At 35.6% G+C, this 11,038-nt stretch overlaps 3 protein-coding genes across 3 annotated transcripts; all 3 read right to left on the reverse strand.

The window, feature by feature from the left end:
• Nucleotides 1–3,130: 3,130 nt before the first annotated feature.
• LOC107757796 (chemokine XC receptor 1-like) lies at nt 3,131–4,913 on the reverse strand. Its single transcript, XM_016575374.1, has 2 exons — nt 4,721–4,913; nt 3,131–4,373 (listed from the first exon to the last, which is right to left on the reverse strand). The coding sequence occupies exon 2, from the start codon at nt 4,366–4,368 to the stop codon at nt 3,334–3,336; it is 1,035 nt and encodes a 344-aa protein (XP_016430860.1). The 5' UTR covers nt 4,369–4,373; nt 4,721–4,913; the 3' UTR covers nt 3,131–3,333.
• A 349-nt stretch (nt 4,914–5,262) lies between these two features.
• LOC107757790 (chemokine XC receptor 1-like) lies at nt 5,263–6,545 on the reverse strand. The gene is made up of 2 exons (XM_016575366.1): nt 6,499–6,545; nt 5,263–6,330 (listed from the first exon to the last, which is right to left on the reverse strand). The coding sequence occupies exon 2, from the start codon at nt 6,328–6,330 to the stop codon at nt 5,263–5,265; it is 1,068 nt and encodes a 355-aa protein (XP_016430852.1). The 5' UTR covers nt 6,499–6,545.
• Nucleotides 6,546–9,506: 2,961 nt separating this feature from the next.
• On the reverse strand, nt 9,507–10,969 carry LOC107757797 (chemokine XC receptor 1-like). The gene is made up of 2 exons (XM_016575375.1): nt 10,917–10,969; nt 9,507–10,623 (listed from the first exon to the last, which is right to left on the reverse strand). The coding sequence occupies exon 2, from the start codon at nt 10,602–10,604 to the stop codon at nt 9,522–9,524; it is 1,083 nt and encodes a 360-aa protein (XP_016430861.1). The 5' UTR covers nt 10,605–10,623; nt 10,917–10,969; the 3' UTR covers nt 9,507–9,521.
• Between the last annotated feature and the right edge of the window lie 69 nt (nt 10,970–11,038).

Below are 11,038 nucleotides of genomic sequence, written 5' to 3' on the forward strand. Positions count from 1 at the left end.
GTGGACAGGCATGTCTGTTCTCAACTTTCCCAGCGATGAACTGTTTCTGTTCAAAGCTGAGCAGATTTCAAAGGTCTTTGAAGGAAATAACATTATTTTGCTGCTGGATAGGTGAATCTCTGCTTCTTTTTGGCACTCTGAAAACACTGAGGAATATAAATGATATAACTCATGCAATGATTTCTATTATGAGCAAGACTTCAATCACATGGTCTCTTCTGAAATGTTGTCCGTGTTTATGTTTCATGTGGGTGAAACAGCATGATCGAGGACATTTAGCGAGGCATGTCAGTGCTATAAACAGACTGTCATTTTAACACTGCTGAAATGTCAAAGCAGACATGTCAGATTATGCTAACATCCACATCTCGTTTTATGGAGAGATTTGCTAAAAAAAAATTATACACTAATGTCCAAAAGTTTGGGGCCGGTAAGATTTTTAAAATGTTTTTGAAAGAAGTCTCTTATGCTCACCAAGGCTGCATTTATTCAATTAAAAATACATTAAAAACAGTAATATTGTGAAATATATTTTACAATTTAAAATAACTGTTTTCTATGTGAATATATTTTAAAATGTAATTTATTCCTGTGATGCAAAGCTGAATTTTCAGCATCATTACTCCAGTCTTCAGTGTCACATGATCCTTCAGAAATCATTCTAATATGCTGATTTACTGCTCAAAAAACATTTCTTATTATCAATGCTGAAAACAGTTGTTCTGCTTAATATTTTTGTAGAAACCATGATTATTTATTTATTTTTAGAATTCTTGGATGAATAAAAAGTTGTTGTGCTGCTTCATATTTTTGTGGAAACCGAGTTTCTGCTGAAGAGCTGAAAAGAACAGCATTTATTTGAAATAGAAATCTTTATAACATTATAAATGTATTTAATGCATCCCTGCTGAATAAAAGTATTAATTCCTTTAAATAAATAAATATTACTGACCCCACACTTTTGAACAGTTAGTGCACATTATAGTTGATGTAATTTGAAACATTAATCATTATGCATGTTATTAAAAGTGCAGAATTATTTTGGATGCTTTATACATTTCTTCACGATTACACACATAATGTTCTGGTGCAAAATCCTCAAATCTATATTTGTGATAAATCACACCAGAGCTGAGCTAAGTCGACGTATTGTCTAGAAGAGAGCAATTGACTGCCGTCTGTCTGAGGTTTGTGGTTTGGGAGTTTAATGAGATCAGATCAGAACAGGACAGAGACGTCGTGGGACTATGTACTCCACTGAGTGAGATAAATCAGCTTTTTTAAGACAGATATCACACATAATTACATTAGGCGTTATATTAAAGATACCTCAGAGTGCATTTGTCAGAGGAGCATATAGTCTGACATCTATCAGTGATATTCAGTGATGGTTCCATCAAGAACCTTTAACATCCATGGAATCTTTCCATTCCACAAAAGGTGAAAAAAGGTTCTTTAAATTATTAAAATGTTTTCACACTAAGAAAAAAAAGTGGCTCTTTAAAAAACTGCTCACTTTGCGGAACCATAAATGGTTCTTCGAAGGCACTGCTTGCTATTTGGAGTCTTTATTTTTGAGAGTGTATCTGAATACTCATGCTTTTAAAAATCTGCTATGACTTCTTTTATTCTATGCATGGTACACAATGTCCAAACTGCTCTAATTTTATACAGTTAAAGCAAAATGTGACTATGGTGGTCAAGCAGTGTTTTAAGGCAAAATCTTCAGTGAATAACTTATGTTTGCATGAAAAACAGACCAGAATCTATCATATGACTTCAGATTTAGTGCACAAGTAGCCTAAGAGACTATTTTTATGGTGTTTTTTTATTTTGCTTTTTTTGTCCAATTCTTCTAATATTTTTGCAAAATTAAATATCAGAAGAAAAGAAAACAAAGTATTAATGTCTAATGTCTTGTAAGTCCAAAAGGTCTCGGGCAAAACATCACTTTAATAAAAATGACATTTGAAAAATGTAATTCGAAGCGCTATAAAGCTCATAAATGTCTCACTTGTTGACCACTACTGCCACCTACTGGACACTGGCGGAATTACCCATTTGCAACCAAGACCTTTCTTTCTTCTTTTACTGCACAGTGGAAAATTCCTTTTCAGTATTATGGTATCACGTTTGGTTTTCCATCTGCTTTTTTTTTTTTTTTTTTTTTTTTTTTTGAGAGACTTCTCCAAACTCAACAACCTCAAGCACACAAATATTACATTACAAAACTGTAATACATGTAATTCAGTGATGTGACACTTTTTAAAAACATTTTCTAGATTTATTAAGTTATTCAAAAATACATTCATACAGACAATTACTTCAGTACACTTTTATGATAAACATGTTTTCAGTTATTTGATAGTTTTGGGGCTAAATATGTTTAATGGCAAAATATGTAGGTGGTGTAAAAAAATTCTAGAAATTCCTTAAATTCTTCTTAAAAAAAAAAAAAGGAAGACATTTGGTATAAAATCTTTTATAATAATAAAAGGGCTGTGTCTGAAGGTTTTTAATCAATATATTTGTATAGGCCTATATATTTTGACTTTATTATGACATATAGGCCTAAAGATAATTCAGACTGTCAAATGGAATAACCCCAAAAACTTTCTGATATTACTGATGATGATATTTGTAAGAAAAATATTTGTAAAAATAATTATTAAGGAGTGTGAGAAAATATTTGTAGTACCTTTTACTTGGTACTTGCAACCAAGTAAATTAAAAAAAAACTTAATTTTTTTTATATTACTTTTTTTTTTTTTTTACATTTAGAAACAAACAAACCATTATTAAACCATTAGAAATAAACATTCAGAAAACCATTGTTATCATGTGACAGGAATAACCATAAAACAGAGCCTCATCTCTCTCTCTCTCTCTCTCTCTCTCTCTCTCTATATATATATTTCAGACTGCATAATGTCCGAAAAAATTAAAATATTTTTTAAATATATTTTTGCAAATAATTATTAAGGTGTTTTCATTCATTGAGGTGTATTATTAATTCATGTTTTCAGGAAAATATATTACTTTTTACATAGTTACACCACTTAAACTTTTTTTTAATGTATGAAACCAACATGAATGAATTTATCGCATTTCTAAGAATTTGGCGCATGCTTTGTTAAATTTTTTGTCATTCAAAATTTTCTGTCATTACTCCTTTCACTCTTGCATGTTTTTTGGTTTGATTGTTGATTAATAAAAACTATACGATCCATCAGTTATTCATCTGAACATCCTGAGAATGTTGTGAGCCAATGTAAACATCACGTGACTCACTTTAGAGCCGCAACAAAATGACGTCATGACACTTTAACACGATCAGAGATGAAACTGGCCCGAGAAGCTGCTCGGGTTGCTGAATGTTTGCGTGCTGAACCTCTGCGAGAGCCGACGGAAACCTCTGCTCCATGGTAGGTAATTCCTGAACTTCTTCCCTCCGAAGATGTGGACGAGTGGATTCAGACAGCAGTGGGAATACGCTAGAATGTGAGTGATGCAGTAGATGATCTCCCAAACACTTTCCCTCAATGCAAAAACGCCTAAAGACCTCAAGGAGAAGAGGAAGAGGAAGATGTTATACGGCGCCCAGCAGATGAAGAATCCCACGGCGATGCTTAGGATGACGCACACGGCGTGGTTTCTGCTTCGGATACGACTCTGAAGGATGGCAAATCCCATCCGTGTGTGGCAGAACACAATAACCAGGAATGGCAACAGGAAAAAGAGAATTATCTGAGAGAAGTATCCAAACAACTCCATAAACATTGAGTTATAGTTGGGAACACAAAATACACCATCAGGACCGTCCACGGTTTCAGAGAAGATCATTTCAGGCAGACTGAAGCCTACAGAGATCAACCATGCCACAGCAGAGGAGATGTGCGTGTAAAATCTGCTACGATTCCCTAGAGATGAAGCGAACACCGGATACACCACCGCCACGTATCGATGGACTGTCATGACTGTGAGGAACATCATGTAGCTGTACAGGCCCAAAAAGATGCACCAGGTGAACAACTTGCAGGCCAGATTTCCAAAAATCCATCCCCAGATGTGATTAATGGTCCAGGGAACCAGCGTGAAGGTGAAGATGAGGTCGGACACTGTCAGATGGAGGAGCAAGCAGTCAGCAGAGCTGCTCAAAGCCACTTTCTTCAAGACCACCCAAAGCACAAAGCTGTTTCCGGGTAGACTGATGCAGATGATGAGACTGTAGCAAATGGCGTTGATGATCCTAAACGAAAAATTCTCCTCCTCTAATGTAACCAAAGGATAATAATCCTCATATGTGTAGTTGAAGTCATAATCATAGCTGATATTGGAGACCTCGTGCAAAGTCTCTCCATGCGTCATGTCGTCTGTAGAAAGACAGATTGAATTGATGTTAAAAATTATGCAATATAAACTGACCTATATGACAAAACTCCAAATATTCTGAAGCCATGCAATAGTTTTGTGTGAGGAACAGAAAGTAAACACAGATTTTAGGAAAAAAATACAAACTTATCCCTTATATAAAGGTTCCGTTTGACTTCAGATGATTTGGAAATTGACACATGATTAATTTGGACAAATGCTATGGTGCTACTGTAAATAATAAAAAAAAAATATTTTTTAACATTTTTTAATTATTAGAAATCAGAAATGCATGCATGCATACCCACAAACAAAGAGATATGAAAGAAAAATGTAATACAAGAAATACCTTGGTTGTTGTGGTGGTTTGTTCCTTAAAATATCGCTGTTGTCTCTCATAGAGCCACTGAGGAAATCATACATGTTCTGCGTGTTTCTTCCTTCAGTCACATGAACGTCCAGCCCACTTATTTACATCAAACACATTAACACATATCTTCTTTAACAGGTACATTCATCGTAAAGTAAATTGTTGAATAAAATATAAATAACATTTTCCACTATATCTTCTTAAACCTCTAATACAGCGATAGAGCACAGAAATAAACAGCAAAGCTGGAGTTTTGCTTCAAATTTTCTAATATATATATATATACAAACGTGTGTGTGTGTGTGTGTGTGTGTATTACAGTTTTCTTGGTGGTTATACCAATTTAAAAAGTTATGTCTATATATTTGTAATATATATATATATATATATATATATATATATATATAATACTCAAATCATTTTGGGGGAAAACAAGGTTAAAAAAAACAAATGATCATTCTATTACTAAAATGTTTTTTTTCTGGGAATAAATAAATTCATCATGTTTATGGTCTCCATTTTTACAGTGTTTTCAGTGTGTTCAGCTCTACAATGTTTGTTTGTTGCGCTTCACAATTTTCTCGAGCTCCTTCATTCGTGTACGGATGAATCCTGGAGTCGCTCGGATCCGTTGGTCCTCTGTCTGCCGACTGCCTGAGTTCGGGAGAGCAGAACAATAAGCTGGACAAGAGACTTCTGTACTTCCCTCTTAGAATATACAGCGCTGGGTTTATGCAGCAATGAGAAAATGCCAGAATCCTGCAGATGATAAACGCAACGTGCAGCTGATAATGTTCGCAGGCATCAAATTCATAGATGGACATCAGCACGATGATGATGTGGTACGGTCCCCAGCATATGAAGAAAGCTATAACAATGCACAGCACCAGTATCACAGTCCTGTATTTCTGCCTGGTCGACGTTGACATGAGAGTCAAAAGGATTTTGGTGTAACAGAAAGCAATGACTGCAAACGGTACGAGGAACAGCAGAATGAGCTGTGCATAATATCCAGCCTTTTCATCGTGCGTACCGGTGCTTTCACAAGAATATGTGTTGATATGCGCATTTTGTGCCTTTGCGGTTATTGAATCTCTCAGACAAGCAATCAAACTTATGATCCAGGCACCAATGCAGGCAACTTTTGAACATTTGAGCCTTCGACTCCGTGTTAGCCTGCAGCTTCTGACCACAACCACAACAAAACGGTCGAGGGTCATGGCCGTGAGGAGGATGAGGCTTCCGTAGATGCCTACAAAATAGGCCCCGGTCATGATCTTGCAGGCGACATCACCAAAAACCCAATGATGAAGAAGCTCCACGCACCAGAAAGGCAACGTCAGTGTGAACAGAAGGTCGAAAAGAGCCAAACAGAACATGAAAAGGTTGGTAGCCCTTTTCAGGTCTTCGTAGCAGGTGAGCGCACACACGAGGAAGCCATTTCCAAGGATACTGAGGCAGAAGATCGTGGCGTAGCACACGCCGGTGGTCATTTTATAGTTGTCCACCTCACACATTGAGATTAGCACATCATCATACTCATATGAGTCATTCTCATAATGGCTTCTGTTTGAGTTGAACGCCTCCATCTAGCATAAAAATAAAGGCATTTTACCACAATGCAATTTCTGACACTTGCATGATGTAGAAAATTTCAAAGCAAGCAATCATAGTCAAAAAGCTATGCAACTGTTGCATCTTGCATCTTCGGTAGTATACAGTATAGTAAGAAGAATGAAAGAACATGAAATGCATACCTCAAGGTCTTGGTTGACTGGGTTGTATAACTGCTTAAGGAAAATAGTCTAAGTGACAATAGAAATCACACTTCTGTTAGTGTTGTCATTTCCTTTTGCTAATGCATGCAGTTTCACAATGAATAAACCGAGAGTGGCTTGGCATTGCAGCATGTGTTTTCTGAGAAGTTTAAAAACCTTTTGGCTAGTTGCCAAATATATTTATATTTGTATATTTATTGATAATTTGAGTGATTCCAGGTCCTTAATGATTCTCAATAAATATTTTGGGGGGAAATGCAATTGCATTAGGCCTACTTCTTTTTCCATTTCAATAAAATGTGAATTTTAAACAGTTCTTGCAAAAGTACAGACTTTTAATGACTTTTCGGTCTTTTTAGAGGCAAGGATACAGTAAAAACAATCCAATTACAGGCCTTCGTTTTGTTCTAAAACTCGATATCACACAACAATACTAAACACATAAAAGTGAAAATGTATTAAATTCATTCATGTTTTAAAAATGCTATCGATAAAATGCATACTGAACACACTGTCATATGAAGAACTAACTCGATCATCTACATTTGAAAATAATGTGTTTGATTCACTGAAAAAGAGGTGGCTCATAACAGTACATTATCTTGCAGTATCACAATGGTCATTATTTTGTGATTTTGTTTGAATGGCACAGATAAATACCTTTAAGACACTGGATTATTAGTCTGCACATGGAAACACAGGCAATTTATTAACAATACTGCACTATTTCCATATTAAAGCATACATATTAAAGTAAAATAAGTCACCTGAGCAAACTTTACTCTCATCTTGAGTTCTTTCCAGACCATTTGATGAACCAAAAACACATACCAGAAGATCACACTGAATCAGCCAACCACATATTACTAAAGTGCCAAAGCTGTGGTGAGCTGATCCATAGAACAGCTGCACGTATGAGAAATTAGCAGAAATGCAGATTTTTTTGGTGACTCATCAAAGTATTGACAGAACCAAAGCCCAGGAACATGTGTCAGTGAATAGTTCATGCACATGTTTTAAAAGAATTCAAGTCGCCAAGTCTGTAAGTATATCAGTTAATGATCTTTGGCTAATTTGATTAGTGATTATTTAATTATAAACAATTATTATCATCATTATGTAAAAAAATCTCAGTGGGAAAATATTTCACTTTTAGTAGCAGATAATGTGAGATGCGCAGATGCAAAGATGTTTTGTTGATCAAAGTTACTTGCAGGAAACACTCATAGAAACCTCAATGAGAACCTGAGGCCAGAGCAAACATGCAGGCATTTTTCATTGCATTTATTTAGTTACAAAACAGAACTCACACTATACTGGCATCATTTTAAGATTAGGGTTGGTTTATTAGGTATCCTGCCAGATGTTTCCTGATTAGGTTTTTTTTTCTGCTTGCATATTTAAAATTCTCAAAAAAAAAAAAAAAAAAAGGTACGAAACTGTCTGCAGTTTAACCCATCCAAGTGCACACACACAGTAGTGAACACACACACACCGTGAACACACACCCGGAGCAGTGGGCAGCGGTACCCTTTCAAAAGGTACTAATATGAACAATTTAGACAATAATATGTACTTTTAAAAGCGACAGCGTTGTGTCTTATTTCTGAGAGTGAACAAAGTTGGAGGAAAAGGCTTAGAAAGGAGAAGTTGAGACCCCTGATCACAGATCACAGAACCACTGTTTATCAGGAAACCGCCAGCAATGTGGTTGGGTGCAATTTCTTTTTATTGTTTGTGACTCAAAAGTTACATTAGTGACAGAAGTTAGGTCTAGTTTTGCAGTGAAATAAATGCACATGTTTTCTAAAACATTCATAAATCAATTATTAATCAATTATTAATTTATTAATAAATTGAAGGATAAACGATAATGATTCACTCAGTTTAAGTTACACACATAAACTGCTAGAAAATGTCAAATTTCATATATACATATACATATATATATATATACACACACACACACAGACACACACACACACAAACATACATATATATTGTTAAACATTGCATATGTTATGCAATTTCATTTTATATTTATATAAAAACATTTAAGCTGTTAATCTAAAATCAGTTAATCCAATTGGAAAAATGCTAATAATGTTAAAAACATGCATAACAAGCCATTATGTTGTTTAAAGTTAACAAATGCAGTAAAGAGCTAACATGTTCACTACTGTATATAAACACCAATTTAATTGTTCATCATTTGTAGCATCAATTATGAATGTATGAAAGAAAGCAAATATATAATGCAAATAATTTTAACAGAGTAAATGTATATAACAGGGGTATTCAATTAAAGTTCCAAGAGGTCTTGTCTCAATATTTCCTTTCCAGTGGACACCAGTAATGCAGTCAAAATAGTCAGGATATTGGGTCCTCAGAGCCATAGGCCAGTGGCTTCTGAGAAATTTTCTATAAAAAAATAAAAAATAAAAAATCATCAGTTAAGCCTAATATGAATATTAAAATATAAGATCAGATGTTTTATCAAGCTATTATTATGTTTTATGTTTAGATACTGTACATATGTAAGGCAGAAGGCCATGTGACAGAAAAGATACTCTATGGGGGTTCAGAGTTTTCCTAGAGAAGCAATGCACATGGGAAGGGCTTGAATGAATCACATTTGGCTCTGGGTAAAAAAAATATTAGAGGATATAACGGGGAAAGTTCATTGCAATAAATGGCCCTGAGACCTGGTGGTGTGAACCACTCCGTTGTTTTGAAGCACTGCTCACTTCATTTAGAAATGGTAAAATGGTGCTGCATGCCGTTGCCATTATGTCTTGCGGTCCGGTTTGGAACAAAGCTGAGCCTGCCATTTGAATATGCCTGGTATATAACAACTTGCATCACAGATTTTTAGAGCTTTTTTCATGCAATTTCAGTAATCTAATCAGTTTATTGTACAGACACTTTAAATTGCATTCATTTTGTTGCTGAAAATCAGTACATGCATTGTTCAAACCCATTGAGAGTTTAAGCATAGAAAGCTAATACATAGATATTTCTTCACCATTGGAGTAAATAAGCCTGCTGTGTCGATTCTGAGGCTCTGTGTTGTTCTTACAGAAAGTCCGTAACATTTTCTTCAAGTGGTTTCTGAATTTTATCCCCATAAAAACATAAAACACAGGATTCAGGCAGCAGTGTGAGAAAGCCACCATCTGAGAGATGTACATCCAATAGTCTATAGATTTACTCAGCTTACAATCACTAAAAGGAGAGATTTCCCATGCAATCAGAGAGTCCAGAAATATGGCCATGTTGTATGGCCCCCATCCCAAGAAAAAAAACACCACTATGAAGAGGATGAGCTGCACCGTCTTTCTATGAGTGTGAGATGTTGGTCGTAGCAGCCTTCCCAAGATCACAGTGTAGCAAAAAGCAATGATCACAAAAGCGATAATGAAAAAAGAATTTTGCATGTATGTACTCATGAGTTTCCAATTAATTTTATCATCAAAAGCACAGAGCAGGAATACATTGGTGCCGTTGTTTTGGCTCTCCATGAATGCATCAAATTGGTCGGATACAACCGTGTTGAACCTGGCTTGTGGGATGGAAGCACAGAGACTGATGATCCAGATGGCAATTGATGTCGCGTAGCAGTGCAGGCTCTTCCTAGACATGACCACCGACATGGGATGAACCACGGCCATGTAGCGGTGGACCGTCAGAACCGTCAGGAAGATGATGCTGCTGTAATATCCCGTGTAGAACACAAAGTTAACTGCTTTGCAAGCACGATCTCCAAGGGTCCAGCCATACATGTAATAGTAGGCCCAGAAGGGCAGGCCAAAGGTGAAAATCAGATCAGAGAGAGCCAGATTTAACAGAAATGTGTTGGTGAGGGATTTCAGATTTTCAAACTTCACAAGGACCCACAAAACCAATGTGTTTCCCACACAGCTGAACAGAACGACGATGAGGAAAATGACTGGGGTGACGGCTTTCCCAAACTGGATAACATTGGTCTTGATACAGATGTCATCTTCAAAACTTTCATTGTAATCAGAATAGTCAAAAATGTCAGATATTTCATACAGATTTTCAGTCATTGATTGGACTGTCATCTTGATGCATAAATGCACACTGAAAAAAGAATTGGGGACAATTTCACTCAGAAATTCCTAATACATTTCACATATGATAAAAAAAAAAACCCAGCATCTATCTGATCTTAATAACTCAAATATTAAATATTAACCAGCTGGAGAAATAATCAGTGATTGCATTGATAATTATTGCACATATTTTTCCACATGCACTTCAGAAATACTGAGAGCATAACATTAATGCAAATCTAACATTTCTTATATTATACAAAAATATAATATCTCAGTGGAATTCATAATCTGTTTTCTGCATGCTGAGTTATCACTTACCTTTATGAAATTCTCCAGAGAATATGTTAATGGTTGATTGCAGACTGAATGAGTGTTCAATCTAAAAACTATGAAACTTTCTAGATGATTGTTCCTATTAGAGTATCAGTACAACCCACCAA

This window comes from Sinocyclocheilus rhinocerous, unplaced genomic scaffold (assembly GCF_001515625.1).
Source record: "Sinocyclocheilus rhinocerous isolate Xijiao unplaced genomic scaffold, SAMN03320098_v1.1 scaffold112, whole genome shotgun sequence".
Taxonomy (NCBI): domain Eukaryota; kingdom Metazoa; phylum Chordata; class Actinopteri; order Cypriniformes; family Cyprinidae; genus Sinocyclocheilus; species Sinocyclocheilus rhinocerous.